General features: G+C 40.5%; 1 protein-coding gene across 8 annotated transcripts in view; it reads left to right on the plus strand.

Moving 5' to 3' along the window:
• The window catches only part of LOC131230405 (dual specificity protein phosphatase 1-like), a 58,574-nt gene extending 48,975 nt beyond the window's left edge, over positions 1-9,599 (plus strand). For 4 of the 8 annotated variants that reach the window (XR_009164017.1, XR_009164013.1, XR_009164016.1 and 1 more), the window contains 2 exons: positions 8,479-8,535; positions 9,373-9,599. Coding sequence is in view for 3 of the 8 variants with exons in the window: in XM_058226311.1 (XP_058082294.1) it covers positions 8,479-8,504 (26 nt within the window). In the remaining 5 variants the exon portion in view is untranslated. Of the gene's footprint in view, positions 1-8,446; positions 8,537-9,372 lie in introns of those variants that run through there. The other 4 variants (XR_009164015.1, XR_009164018.1, XM_058226312.1 and 1 more) reach the window with 2 other exon arrangements.
• The last annotated feature ends 6,983 nt before the right edge of the window (positions 9,600-16,582 follow it).

Below are 16,582 nucleotides of genomic sequence, written 5' to 3' on the forward strand. Positions count from 1 at the left end.
TTCAATTGTCAATAAGGATGGTTCATTCAATAGTACTATCGGGAGCAAGCCATGGTAAAAGAATCATGCCAGTCAGATTATCCTAATCCCTTGGGATTGGTGCCAATTTGTTAGGTGGTTAGAAGCATCAAAACCTACTACTTTGGAACCGTAAGCAATATGAAGTGGAATCTATCTAATAAATGTTTCAAGATGATGATTGGATCTATTTCATTTCCCTGCTCGATCTTGACTGTCCATTTTCCATGCTATTGATCGAATGTTTAGAATAATTTGAATTGGCATGATTTTTGTACCATGGCTTACTTCTAATCTTACGAATGAATGAATGGTTCAAATTGACGATAGGCTATTCCATGTGTCATTTAAAATACACCGTGTGTGCATGCGTGCAATCTAGGCCATCAAACCCTTCATACGGCTTGCATGAAGGGTCATGTAAAAGTTATGTTGTTTTGCAACTCAGGTGGGCCCAGTGAAAATCATGGGTGGGTGTCCCTTCCCATTGTGTTCCCTTTTCCATGGCCCACTTAAGTTTTGGATTGGGCTGATTTTTAGGCCTTAGGGGTTTCACAGAGGTGACACATTTGATGGACGAGTTGGATATCGTGCACAATTCATGTTCGGATGAGTTGTCATGAAAGTTATTTATGGACCGGGAGATCACTACCCATATATACATCATCATCATCATCATCATCAAAGCCTTATCCTGACTAAATTGGGGTCGGCTACATGAATCCTATTCCGCCATTCCACTGCATCAAGGGCCGGACCTTCAGTTAGACCATATGTCATTAAGTCTTTTATTACAACCTCCATCAACTCTCATAAATTATTGACCCAAGGTATCGAAAGTGGTCATTTTCGGAAACTTCTTGGTCAACCATCTTAACTGATACTTGCTTCAAAAAAGATTTACAAAAAATAAAAAAATTAAAAAATTCTTGCTTTATATCTATACCCTTCCTCATTTACGCTCCTATTATTACTAAAACTGCACACCATATACTTTGTTTTAGCTTGACTAGTTTTAAATCCTTTAGATTCTAAAGCATCCTGCCATAATTCTTGCTTTATATCTATACCCTCCCTCATCTTGTCAATCAAAACTATGTCATCTTTAGACAACATACACCATGAATCTCTTCTTGCAAATGCCTCATTAACTCGTATAGAACCAATTTGAAAAGGTATTAATGCAAGGGCATTTCCACACTGGGCTCGAGTGGGGTAGCCTGTGGGATGCGGGGACCCATGTGAAGCGGGGTGGGCAGCCCTTGTGAAGTGGAACACATGTGAAGTGGGGCCCATGAGGAGGTTCGGTCGAGGTCCTAACCCATGCGATGTGGAGCCTGTGCTATGAGATAAAGGGATTGATTTGCCACTCTTTGTCCGTTCGAGCTTTTAGAGCAAGTGACTAATTGTCCTGCATTAAAGTGGTATTAGAGCGGGAGGTCTCATGTTCGAGACTCCTCACCGGCGGTGATTAATGCATGAGCATTTTCACACCGGGCTTGAGTGGGGTAGCTTGTGGGATGCGGGGACGCACTCGGGGTGGGCGACCCGTGTGAAGCGGAACCCGTGTGAAGTGGGGCTTATGAGGAGGTTCGGCCGAGGTCCTAACCCATGTGATGTGGGGTCTGGGCTATGATATGAAGGGATTGATTCACCACTCTCTATCAGTTTGAGCTTTTAGAGCAAGTGGTTAATTGTCCTGCATCAGGTATGGGCTCAATGCTAACCCCTAGTGCAAGCCTACAACAATTTGGAACTCACTTGTTTCTCAACTAGTGGTCTTTGCATTTGTTACAACTCCCTCATACAGATTCTTAATCATATCAATATATCATCTTGAAACTCTTTTCTACCAACACCCACCGAATTAACTCTCCGGGGACCTTATCATATGCTTTCACCAAGTCTATAAAGACCATGTGGAGGTCCTTCCTCCTTTCCATATATTTCTTTCCCAATTGTCTAAGAAGGAAAATAACTTTAGTGGTAGACCTCCCAGGCATGAAATGAAATTGATTTTCTAATACGTTCATTCCATGCCTTAGTCTTTGCTTGATCACTTATTCCAAAGTTTCATAGTATGGTTCATAAGTTTAATACCACGATAGTTAGCGCAACTCTGTCTCCTTTATTCTTATAAGTAGGTACCACAATACTTTTCTTCCATTTGTCTAGCATTTTCTTTGATGTTACAATTTTGTTGAACACCGTTATCAACCAATCATACATACCTACCAACACGCGCGCACACACACATGATGTATATTTACCAATGTATTAAGTAGCGCTCGTAGCGTAGCGCTACGTAGCACACCAAATAGTGCAAATCCCCTGTAGCGCACGCTACAGGGGTCGTAGCATACGCTACGGACACGTAGCGTGTAGCGCTACTCTGTAATTATATATATATATATATATATATATATATATATATTATATATATATATATATATATATATATATATATATATATGTTTTTTCATTGCTGTAAACAGTGGTGAACTCACACGACAAGCAACTTAAGTAAACTATTGAACAGGGTATTTAAAACCCCTTCCAAACCTAAGTCAACGCAACTTCCTCTCCCCCCTCTTCAGTCTCGCGATCGAAAAGCCCTTTGAAGGGGGCTTCTTTGGCCAATTGTTGGAGACTATAAGGAGGTCCATTTGGTGCAGTTTCATCAACAATGGAGAAGAAATGACGGAGAAATCAGATTTCCCCTATTCCGATTCCAATCGGCTATGAAACTTCAACTTTTACAGTTTTCATTAATTCAATCTCATCTTGAGACAAAAATAGGTACTCCTTTTTTTTTGAATTTTTTTCGATGTACAATGAAAATAACTTGTATTTTGAGTTTTTTTTTCCTTCTCATTTTTTTTTTTTCCTTTTTCAAATGTCGGTTACTGTGCGTTTTTTTGTTCTTTATAATTTTTTTCATTTCTTTTTCAATATCTCTGTAGATATAGATTGTTTTCTGTGGTATGGCCCATGTGGGGCCCACAAAGGTGTGTGAAGGGATGGATTTGCATTGTTTTGTATGGTATGGCTCACGTGGGGCCCACTGAGGTGTGTGAAGGGGTGGATTTGCATTGTTTTCTATGGTGTGGCCCACGTGGGGCCCACTGTGGTGTGCGTATGTGTGGATGTGCATTGTTTTCTATGGTGTGGCCCACGTGGGGCCCACTGAGGTGCGTGAAGTGGTGGATTTATCATATTTTTCTTTATTTTTATTATTATTATTTTTAAATAGAAGTATTGTGTAGCTTACACTACACGCTACGCTATTTTGCTACGCGCTACGGAGGGTTGAACGCTACGCAACATGCTACCGCTATTTAAAACACTGATATTTACACACACATGCACACATTTCTCTCTCTCTCTCTCTCTCTCTCTCTCTCTCTCTCTCTCTACACACACTATCAGTAATAAGATATTTTATCTTTATCTTTGGCTAGTGAAACTTGTAGCGATATCGACAACTTGTCCACTGGTTAGTAATATCCAAAATTTTGTGTACTGGCAAAAATATTGCAATGCATCGCGAGATGTTGGCGATATGTCGATATCATGTGATATATCACGCCTAACTCTTTGTATTAATTGGTTTGTATTGATGATGTAGATCGATTCCAACCGATATTGTCAGATGCTGTTGGAAACCGATAGTAAAATTTGGGAAAAAAAATCATTAAAAAACTCTCTAAAATGATCATTATTATTTTTTCAAATCCTCTCCACCCCTAGATCAATCCCCTGAGGATTTTGACCCTTTTCAATTTAAAGGAGAGGGAGAGAAAACTAAAAGAAAAAAATGGAAAAAGAAAAAGAAGAGAACATCTCTTCTTCCCCTTCCAACACCCCTAACTTTAGGAAAAAAAGAAGGCCTATGGCCTTTATTACTTCAACGGCTCACTCTCAATCGTTTCGACTTTAGAAATAAATAAGGGGCCATAAGCCCTTATTACTTCATTGACTCGGGTGGGCCCCCTGTGATGTTTATCTGAAATCCAACCTGTCCACCAAGTGTGTCATCCCATGTTAGGCCCAAGGCCCAAATATCAACCCCATCCGTGATTTAGGTGGACCACTTGATTGGAAATAGTGCATAGGAAATGCTCATCCTCCAAACTATTTCTCTTGGTGTGGCCCACATGAATTATGGATAGGCCTGGTTTTTGGGTCCCATTTTAAAAATTTGTTGCGGCATCTAATGATTGGAGTGGATTTTATATAATCATCGTGGTGGGCCTTCTGAAAATCAAGGGTGGAAGTCTCTTTACCAATTGTTTCCTTTGGCGTGGCCCACCTGAATCACAAGTCATCTTGAGTTTTTGGTCCTGGGCCTAAAGTGAGATTACACATATCTAATGGTTAGAGTGGATTTCACATACCGCATCATAGTGGGCCCTGAAAAAATGAAGGGTGGGTGCCCTTAGCTTAATATATTTAAAGAAAAAAAAGGAGACGGTCTGGTTGGACCACATGTAATGGTCCACCCAATAGATAATTTCCAACCTATCCTGTACATGTAACATCCAATCCTTACAATGGGCCGGTCCCACCACAAGGATCAACTAGTGCAAAAATCAGCCCCATCTGCTAATCAACAGGCCACATTATAAAAAAGAATTTTTAGCCATTGATAACTTGCACAATACAAGTGTGGTCCACTCATTTAGTTGATATGGCTGAATTTTTCACAAGATGATCCACGTGATGGGTTAATCAGTCCCATCTACTAATCAACAAGCCAAATTATAGAAAAGAATTTTAGCCATTGATAAGTAGCATAATACAAGTGTGGCCCACTCAATAAGTGGATATGGCTGAATTTTGCACAAGATGGTCCACGTGATGGGTTTAACCTATTGGTCGGGTGAGATGTCAAGCGCAAATGAAATGTTAGAAGTTGTCTGCTGGGTGGACCATAGCTTGTGGTCTAATTGGTTGGACCTGAGACCTCTTTAAAAGTTCTGGTATTTGATACTCTGGCTGTGTATTTATGCTTGATACACAAAACCAAAAAAAATGGTATTAAGGGGCACATAAATTAATCCAAAATTAAACCAATTAAATTGTGGAGCCCACTCCCATTTAAGTTGTAGTATAAAAATCTGGTTGGTTGTACGATAATAACCACTGATCTGGGGACACTTGTTACTTGAAATAAGGCCATTCATTATTTCTCATTTCTAAGTGTGTATTGATGTCTATTACCTTTATGATATAGGTGGTAACAGCCATTCCGGTCTCTTTTTTTATTAAAAAAGAAAAAACGCCAAAATCCTGTATCTACCTTGTAACGGGCCATTACAGGGCTGTTATGGCTTTTACAGGGGCTTAGCGGGCCACTACAGGGGCTATAACGACGGTTACGGTTCAATTTTTTATTTTATTTTATTATTATTTTTTTCTTTTTCATAATGGCCGTTACGACCCGTAACGTGTAACGGTTGTCATTGTTACCTTTACGTAACGACGTTTATGGCTCTATAATGGTCTTTATGGCACACCATGCTTGTCCCATGTTATCAATTGGCTCGATGTAGAAGCGGTTGGTCTCAATTTGTGAACTCTTGGTGGACTAACTACTTCACACATTTCACCTCAATTCTTGATTTCTTTATCAATCAAAAGCATGCATAAAGAGCAACACTGTTGAGTTGTATTGAATCTCACAAGTCACACATATTCTTTGCTACGTCATGTATAATGTTTGCTTCTATATCAAGCTACCTTTTGGCATATCCATCTGCACTCAATTACTCAAAAACAGGCAACATGCCAAATTATCACGGCTCGTGTTACATTTGGAACTGATTTTTTCCATCTGTATTTTTTCTTATCCTTGTATCTCGCAAAAATGGAAACTTAGGTAAGCGCTATATATATATATATACACACACACACACACACACACACACACACACACACACACACACACACACACACGGAAACGCTCACCTGCAAACCAGTTCGTACGTACTACATATGAACTTTTTTGAGAACTCATCATATCTGATGAGTCTCGCAAATCTGAACGGTCCACATGAAGCAGAACCTCATGAAACCCCCTGGTATGAATTTTTACTTTGATCCAAAACTTCGGTGGGCCATGAAAAATGCAAACAGTTTCTTCCCTTGATTTGAACTACTCTTTTCTATGGCCCACCAGAATCTTAGATCAGGGTGAAAATTCACCCCCTAAGGTTTCATGGGATTCCGCATCTTATGGACCGTTCGGATTCGACACCCGTGACACGTGTGCAAAGGTGCGCACGTGCGTAGGTGCGTAGGTGAGCATGCCTCTCTCTCTCTCTCTCTCTCTCTCTATATATATATATATATATATATATATATATATATATATATATATATATATATATATATATATATGGAAATGGTTCTATGCGGTCGAGCTCATGGGAACTTCCCATGAGGTCGAGCTGTGTGGGCCCCACCGTGATGCGTGTCGAACATCTATCCCATCAGTTAGATGCACCATCCCATGGTGGGCCACAAGCTTAAAAATCAAGTCAATCCATGACTTGGGTGGGCCATAGCACATATAAAAGTTGAGAGGGGCTACGCTCCCATTAAAACATTCATAATCATTTGTTGGGTCCACTAAGATGTGGTTCACAAATCCAGCCCATCCATTATGTGTGTTCCACTTGGATGAGGGGTCAGACCAAGTTTCAGACGCATTCAAATTTCAAGTGGGCCCCACCAAGTGATTTTATATGTTTTAGGCATGTCTTCACATGATTTTGGATGGTATGGCCCACCTGAGTTCCGTATACGGCTGATTTTTGGGATATCCCATAATTTAAATGGGACCCATCAAATGCATGGTGTTGATGTTCAACACGCATCACGCACGGTGGGGCCCACACAGCCCGACCTCATGGGAACTTCCCATGAGGTCGGCTGTGTGGGCCCCACCGTGATGCGTGTCAAACATCTACCCCATTAGTCAGATGCACCATTCCATGGTGGGCCACGAGCTTAAAAATCAAGTTAATCCATGACTTGGGTGGGCCACACCACATACAACAGTTGAGAGGGGTTACCCTCCCGTTAAAACATTCATAATCATTTATTGGGTGCACCAAGATGGGATTCACAAATCCAGCCCATCCATTGCGTGTGTCCCACCTGAAAGAGGGGTTGAACCAAGTTTCAGCCTCATCCAAAACTCAGGTGGGCCCCACCAAGTGCTTTTATATGTTTTAGGCAAGTCTTCACATGGTTTTAGATGGTATGGCCCATCTGCGTTCCGTATACGGTTGCTTTTTGGGATATCCTGTAACCTAAAGGGGACCCATCAAATGCACGGTGTTGATTTTTGACACACATCACGGTGGGGCCTGCACAACTCGACATCATGGGAAGTCGAGTGGTGTGGGTCCCACCGTGATGTATGGTACTATGAGGTCGACCTCATGGGAACTTCCCATGAGGTCGAGCTGTGTGGGCCCACTCTGATGTGTGTCAAACATCTACCCCATTAGTTAGATGCACCATTCTACCACAGGCTTAAAAATCAAGTCAATCCATGACCTGGGTGGGCCACACCACATACAACAGTTGGGAGGGTACCCCTCCCATTAAAACATTCATAATCATTAATATATATATATATATATATATATATATAGACACACTCTTTGATGCCTATGTAACTAGTTATTTCAGTTTTTATAATGGCTGCTTCAACTATAACCTCAGCTCTATTGATTGGTCTGTGCAAGATACTTATTTGAAATTAATTGAATGAATAATACATTCATAAAAATGAATATTTCAGTGAGATGCCAGGTATTCTATAGTTCATTTGATTGCCAATACTTGGACTGCTAATATTTCAGAGGCAGAAGCTAACATGTGGCCCTTATCATTCAAATGTAATATCCAATGCTTGACCCAAGAATGGATACAATAGGCTTGGGTTTTCAGTTTAAACAAGCAGGGACCATGGTTCAGTGACCCAAACTGTTGATATGATGCCCCACCATGGATGCTCCATATGCCAAAACTTTCTGGATTTGAAGATCTTAGTCATTGTAGCTTTGGCCTTTTTCAATTGAATATGGTTGCTGTATTTTCTTAGTTGTCTATTTTCTGGCAACCTGTTGATGGGTTAGGTTGGTTTATTTTAAAAGGTGTGTTGGATTTTGAAACATGGGCCATTGATAGTGGGGCCTGTTATATCAACAGTTGTGGCCACTGGGTGCACTTGCACTAATTGATTACACGGGTGCATTGTTCTGGGTCAAGCATTGTAAAATCTCTCCTGTACATGCTGAAATTTAATGCAAATTGTTCTCCTTTCCAACTAGATGATCTTTGGTAATGTTAAGTGCTTCTTTTATGAATTCGATATTTTCTCCCAAGAATGCTCTGACTATTGTTTTTGAAGATTGTGGCTCATGCTCAACTTTGCTCATGTAGTGAAGCGAGATTCAGAAAGAAAGTGATTTGATGTGGAAAGACTGCTCCAGTCGCACGGTATGTGATATTCTGTGCCGAAACCTTCTTCAGATTCTATGAATCTGGGATTACAGCAATTAATCTATATTTATTTTCTTTTTTGGTGGATAAGCTTTAATGGGACCCACTAACTCATTTCCTAAGTCCATGCATCCTAACCTCTTAATCATGAACAAGGGTCGATCACCCCGTTGCTGTCATGGCAGGTTTCGGGGGCATATGCAAACTGACTCAACTACTGACCTGGAGTCCTCCCCATTGTGTATTTATTTATTATTTTTTATGGAAAGGTAACCCTACCAGGGAAATAGGGATTGAACCCTGGATCACTCACACACACTATACTGTCTCTGCCAGTTCATCTAATGAGCCGGAGACCCTTCCCATGGTTTAAGTTACCAATGCAAGTATTAGTGGGCTGTTTAGTTTTTTAAGAGTTCTATTAACCCAAACAAGTGCACGAATTATTAGTGCAATCGTGGATCTTTAAAGATAGTTTTGCTAGGCCCACATGTTCGTGGAAGGATGAAGTGGCCATGTGGTCATGGCGGATTTTTCTAAAGGGTTTATAAATAGAGCTTCTCTTTTTTCTTTTTTCTTTTTTTTTTTTTTTTGGTTCTAATCACATATCCTAGGACATGGGCTTGTATGTGCGAGCTCTGCCTATTTCGTCCAATCAAATCACTATTTCCATCTATCAGATAAGATGTAGTGTTTTTTCCCTCAGAGATAGGGCTTAGGAAACTCTCGTCTCCAGGTCTATTTCTAAAAGTATTTACTGATTTCATAGTTTGGTAGTAATGGTCATTGTATCAGATGGGAACTGAGATTAATAGATTCCTTATTTGCAAACAGGCAATCGGGGCGAAACTACAAGGAGTTTGAGGTAGAAATTGCAATCAAGGGCACTTTTAGCTAATTCAAACTGCCATTTTATTATACTTTTCCAGAAAACTAGTAGGGAACTGCATGTGTTGCATGCAAGTACATACGTGCAAGATCCAAGTTGTTAAGGATGGTCTTGCCATAAAATCAGGATGGTCTAATGTTTCCCATCCTGCATGCTGGTATTGGTAGATTTCTTTTTTGTTTGTTTTTTTCTTCTTCATTTGGGTAGTCCATGGAACTATTGAAATTTTTTTAAAAGAAATTATTTTACATATATCTCAGGTGGTTGTTAGCATGCCTTTTACGTAAGGAGAGAGTGTAATTATTGAATAACCAAAATAATAATAATAACAATAAAATAAGAGAAACTAGCAATAGAAGGGAGATAAGATGACTGCAACACAGGCACCCATGTTGGTAATGGCTCTACCCTTATTTTATTTCGACGGAAAATGGATAGTTACTCCCTGCATGTCTGTAGTTAAACCTCTCTTCCCTTCTCATAACAAAACAGTTCTAGTTTTTATGTATTGTATTACCTCATGTAGAAATGGGTGTCGTAAAAAAGACTGGCTTTATATAGTGGCTCCATAGAGAAGAGGCCATGGTTGGATATATTTTGCAAAATGGGTGTGATGAGCATGCTCTATGAGCTCCAATAAATGGGCTGGCCAGTTAAGTTCTGTGGTGGGATTGGACCCGGTATGTATGCCCGTGGGCTAGATCTGGGGCCTAAATTTCTGGCTTGATCAGTAAGTGGACTAAGCCAAAGCTTATTGGCCATATATATATATATATATATAGATTTTTAGATTTTTATTTATTACTGAGGCTACCCTTAAGCCCAGGTCCAAACCTGCTTTTGATTTTTAGGGGCTGTGCCTGGGCCTTATAATGGAGACTGGGTTGATTTTCAGGCCAGATTAATAAACAGCAGCCTACCTGAGCCTGGTCCAATTCTGGCCCATTATCATCACTCTCTCCATGTAAGCTCCACTTATCAATCATGTAAAAATCCACCATATGGGGCCTTAGGAAAGTTTCAACGGTGGGCATCAATCTTCCTGCTGTTTTCTATGGTGGGGTCCACTAAAGCTTTGGATCTGCCTCATTCTTTGGCTTATACCTTAAAATGATATTTCCAAATGGATGGACGTTGCGGATACAACACATACATCATAGTGGAGTCCACAGAACTTGGTGACGTCACTTCAGTAGCGAGTATCTACTCCGCGAGTGAATAACGCGGATTAGCTGTGATCCGGGATCCGGCCACGTGGGTGCGACCCTATGGGTCCACCTTGATGTATGCTGTGTATCGACGCTGTCCATCCGCTTTGTGTATCGACGCCGTCCATCCGTTTTCCTAGATAATTTTAGGACGTGCCAAAAAAGAAGAAGATCCCAAATCTCAGGCGGACCACACCACAGGAAACAGTAGTCATTGAACTCCCACCATTATTAACTTCCTAGGATCCACCGCAATGTTTATTTTTCCATCCAAACTGTTGATAAGGTCATATAGACAAGGATGAAGGGAAAAGAAAAATAAAAGCTTCATCAGAACTTTTGTGGGGCCCCCAAGAAGCTTTTAATGATGGGAATTCAATCCTTATTGTGTGGTCCGCCTAAGATTTGCATCTGCCTCATTATTGGGACTATGCCCTAAAATAAACTGGAAAAACGGATAGACGGAGTGGATATACAACTCATACATCTAGGTGGGCCCCACGGTCAGGATTGCATCCACCTGGCTGGATCCGGGGTCGCAGGTGAAGTATCTCATACGAACGCGGATTGCGTCCTACACGCCAGTCTCCAACTGGGAACTGTCAGGAGCTCTAGACTGTGTGAGTGGTGAGATTGTACTATCGTGTTGTTATGGAAGCGGATCGGGTGGTGGTGCACACACACCACCGACCTGGCTGATGTGAGTACGTGTCGTGCGAAGCGCTGACAGAAGCGGATTGGCTGGTGTGTTGATGTTACCAAGTTTTATAGGTTACATCATGACTCATGAGGCATGTGTTATATCCAAACCGTCCGTCCATTTGGAGAGCTAGTCTCAAGGCTTGAGTTAAAAAATAAGACAGATCCGAAGAACAGACCACACTGTAAAAAGTAGTGGTGGATTGAACGTCTACCATTGAAACCCTCTGGGGTTACAGATGTTTTGGATTAATATAATATTTGTTTTTCTCTTCATTCATGTCTTCGTGAGCTTGCGAACAAATTGGATGGAAAATAAATGTTATGGGAGACCTATTAATGTTTTAAAGGTGAGAATTATTGTACCACTTCTATTTGTAGTGTGGTTTACTCAGAGCTTTGAATATGATTATTTTTGGGCTAGAAAACGGTTGCACGGCGTGGATATAACTACGTTATTTTGATATTCTTTTGACCGTTCGTACAACTCGGAGATCGAGGAGCGTCAGCACTCGTCTTGGCACGACACGTACCCACACTGTTTTGGGATATCTCGGTAAAATGAGATGAAAAACCAGATGGGCAGCATGCATATACGACAAATACATCAAGGTGGGCCCTACACGGTTAGGGTAAGTGTAACCCGGGTAACAGCTAATCCGCTTCCCTTACTGCTGCCTATTCATGGCATAAATAGTGTAGATCCCAGCATAGATATCTGACGCAAATTGAGCCTACTCTATGACTCTATGAATCACAGGTCAATAAAAAAAATTTCTGAATCCTTCAATGCACATGCACTTCTTTGTCACCGTGGTGTGTGAGTGTGGGGTGTGGCTGCGTGTGTAAAAAAAAAAAAGAAAAAAAAAAGAAAAAAAGAAAAAAAAAGACAGGATAAGTTAAAATTCAGTTTTTCATAGATATATGTAAAAGTTTTAAAGCTCAACAGTCAAATAGTGAATATATATCCATTTAGCTTTTGAAAATTGAGAAGATTCCCTCTATAAAGTCATTATTGTAGTTAGGATCGCCTACGTTGTCAAAGAAGGTCTAAAGTGTTGAGTTAAGCCATAGGATATGCCTCTTTATTAAATAGAAATATCAGCATTCGTGGATTGTTGTTGGATTGGATATTCTCATCATTTGATGTTTAACATGAATATTGAGCAGAACACTTCAGATGGTTATCATGTTTTTGTAACATTGATTTTGGTATTTGGTACCGGTATTAAACTGAAGAATTGGTACGTGACATTGGTTGTCGTCGATTGATTGAAACACGATGGAAGTAATAAAGTCTTTGGTAATAGAATTTGTTAATAAGGATAGTTATATATATCCATTGTTAGTTATTTTGATTTGGTTAAATAGCCATATTAGGATATTTCTAAGAGTCCTTGTGCATGATTATTTCTATATTAGCTATCGTTAGTAACTTCTTCTTCTTCTTCTTCTTCTTCTTCTTCTTCTTCTTATTATTATTATTATTATTATTATATTCTTTCCTTTATAATTAGGTGGATACTTCTTTGAATAAAAGATTTAAGAATATTTTTTTCTACATAGATAACAAGCTTGAAGCTTTGCATCATTAATTATAAAAAAGGTGAGATCATATGTCAAATTGGTACCGGAGTCAATTCAAAGGAAGGTTGATCTGTGGTGTACATTTGTGTACAAGAAATATAGCTCAATGGTTCGATTCAATCCGATCTTCTAAAACTAGATGTATGTTAAGACATAACCTACTTAAAAAAAAAAAAATCCATTTTAAGACACCAATCGGAAAAAAAAAACCCGAAAATGAGCCTTGTAGGGAACGCCGACCAGCTCTGCTTTGTCCATCCCATACTTTATAAATACATTTTCAAGGTATTCAACTTGAGATAACCATAACCTGCTCATCTTCCTATTTTTATGTATGTTAATGCTGAGAACTATCTTTGTAGCCCTAGATTTTTCTTCTCAAATGTCCCTGAGAGCTGAGCCTTTAGTATATTCTTAAACATGTTATGACTAACGATAAGCGTGTCATCAATATACGATACCAAGAAAATAAACCTTTAACTCATCATGAAACAATCAAATTTCTTATACAACTGCCTAGGCGACTGTTTCAAGCTGTACAATAACATCTTCAACCTATAAACCTTGTTATCTACCCCATATATTTTGAGTCCTTCTGATTGCTCATGTAAATCTATTCTTCCAATTCCTCATGTAAGAAAGCAGTCTTCCAATCCATTTATTCTAGCTCGATATTGTATTAGGCAACCAGCACCAATACAAATCTGATAAATACTTGCTTCACCACAGGCAAGGATATCTTAGTGAAGTGTTGAGTGTGAAATATTACATATTTCTCTCTATTTATACTTTGGTTTTATAAACATGATAGTGATTCATCGATTTAATTATGCATGTTTTCATGTCCGAGGGATTTCGAGAGCTTAAGGTGAAATTGATGCCGAAAGGAAGATTGATGTTCAAAAGATTACAGAATGAAGATTTAGAGATTTGGAAGTCATTAATGAAGAATTCACATGCCGAAGATCTAAGAAAACCAAGTGAGGAATGAAGAGAATTAAAGATTTGAAGTGAAGAAAATGAATTTTAAAATTGTCTTGAAAACAAACATATTCATGAAATTATCATAAAAAAACATATTCTGAAACTTAGAGTCTATTTTAGTTGTGTAGAGTGAAGTATATTTTGAAAAACTACACAGAGTGAAGTTTAATTTAGCAAATTACGGAAAGTGCGTAAATTTGTGGCGGTTTTTAGAATTTTTCAACTAAGTGAAAAGTTAGAGTTCCACAACTATAAATAGGACTCCCTAGGATGCTCGAAAGCATCTTCTAGGGTTTGGAAAGGTCTCAAGGAGCATAACAAAGGGGTGGAGCAGCTGCTAAAGAGTTTTTCTTCTTCCTTAGTTTATTTTTCATGCTTTGTTTAAGAGATTTAGTTTCAGTCATGTCTATGGTTGGCTAAACCTCTTAGCTAAGGCTAAGAGGTGAAGCTTGTAGCATGTTGGGATGTTTATTTTACTTTGATTCTTTTTTTTTTTTTTAAATTTTTTATTTTAAAGCATCTATATCATTGATATTATAAACAGAGACGTACAGACCAGGGACTTCGGGAGGGCGAACCACAAAACAGGGCCTCTCCTATTGTAACAAGAAAATCAAAACGGAAAAAAAACGAACAAAAAACAGGTCTGCTGCCATTAAAAGGACTTAGTTGGCCTGGTTCTAATCGTACCAAGACCAACCCTATCAAGAAAAAGCAGCTCCCTGACCTGCCTTGGAAGGGACAATGCAGAGGGGATAAGAACTGATGTTTGAAGGTCGCTACCCATGCGGGCCATGGCATTAGCTAGCCTATTGCCCTCTCTGAGAATGTGGTTGAGAGAACAAGCTCCTTGTTGGATCAAAGAGGAAATTCTGGAGACCCAATTTTTCCAAGGCCACGGGTGGTGCACTTTCCCTAGCAGGAGGTTTATGACGATTCTAGAATCGGATTCAATTTCGATATTCTTCAGCCCTCGTTCCAGGCAGAGGACGACCCCATCGTGAATTGCGCGCAGCTCGGCCAGATTATGGGAGCCCATCCCATAGGCAGCGACGTCCCTACAAACACCACCACCACCAGACAAACCCGAGTTACCTCTTGCAGAACCATCTACAGTTAGCTTGACCTTTCCTTTCGCCGGTTTTTTCCAAGAGACAATGAGAGAGCAAGATTGGCGAGGAGGAACAGGGGAACACCCAAGCACTCGGTGGGTGTTGAGAGGCTTCCCCAAGGGTGACTCCCCAAGAACAGAATTAGCCCACCAATAGATGCGTGCCATGGAGACTCGAACCTGTATTGCTTTACCTTCGAATTTGGCTCCATTCTTGCTCTCCAGATTTCCCATAGTATCAAAACTAGAATTATCGAACGAGTCAGGAGAGGGGCGGTGCTAGGGGCTGATGCTTCTCTCTAGTAAGCTACAATGCCCTCCACGGAATTACAGGGCAACAGAGAGATTCCATATATGGACCCGAAATGCGTCCAAAGGGAGGAGGCAAGATTCCCTGTCAGGAAGAGGTGGGAGATGGATTCATAGTTGGCAGAGGTGGCAGGAGGAATCGCGTCACAGCAACAGCACCTGGAGGCCATCGAGATTCCTTTGGATTGAACACGGACGTCCACTGGGATAGCCCCCTGCAACAGTCTCCAACAAAAAGACAGAATTTTGGAAGGGACTTGAACCATAGCCATTTACTCCATCTTGGAGTAGGAGACGGGGTTTTAGCGATCTGCCATGCCGACTTCACTGTGAACAAGCCAGATGGGTCGAGGGGCCAAAAACAGGATGGGCGGTCCTCAGAAGTAGTGTAACCTCCATTGAAGATGTGGTTTATCGCATAGTGCGGCAGATATGCTAAGCTGGCTGACAGCGGGAGCAGGCCTGCAGATCCCAGAAAGCCCCTGATTCTGAGAGAGAGAATGTGATCGGGGATGGGGTCTGACGCAAGGTCTTGTAAGGGGCCCAAGCCCGACCAATTCTCAGTCCACATGTTTAGATCCCCTGTGCCTACCTGCCATTGGATCTTTGAATCGAGGAGAGGAAAAAAGGATCTGATTTGCTTCTAGTAGGGAGAAGCCTTATCCCTACTTCTAATGGTGGTTTCCCTGATAATGTCTGAAGGAAATTTCGCCCGCATGTGGGATACCCAGGGGTCGGCATTATTGGCATATTTAAACTCCCATGCCATCTTCATACGGAGGGCAGATAGAACATCTCTAAGCCGTCTGATACCTAGGCCCCCTTCGCTCACTGGCCTAGTAATCTTTCCCTAGGCTACCCAATGAAATTTGGGGGCACCATCCGCCCAGCCCCAGAAAAACTTAGAGAAGCTGCATTCGAGACGAGATATAACCTAAGCAGGGACACGAACTGCTGCCATGATATGAAGTGGGATACTGCCAAGAACGTGTTTGATCAACGTCATTCTGCCCGCTTGGGATAATAGCCTTGCTTTCCAACCGCTGACTTTATTTGACACCTTATCAATGAGGAATTGAAAAGTCTGGATCTTTAACATAATTAAATCGAAAGTTTTAAGGAGATTTATACTTTATTTGTTTCTATATTTTTTGAATTATGTGCGAAAGTTGGAATTCCACAACTATAAATATGACTCCTTAGGATGCTCTAAAGTATCATCTAAGGCTTGGAAAGGTCTCAAGGAGCATACAAAGG

This window comes from Magnolia sinica, chromosome 17 (assembly GCF_029962835.1).
Source record: "Magnolia sinica isolate HGM2019 chromosome 17, MsV1, whole genome shotgun sequence".
NCBI classification, from domain to species: domain Eukaryota; kingdom Viridiplantae; phylum Streptophyta; class Magnoliopsida; order Magnoliales; family Magnoliaceae; genus Magnolia; species Magnolia sinica.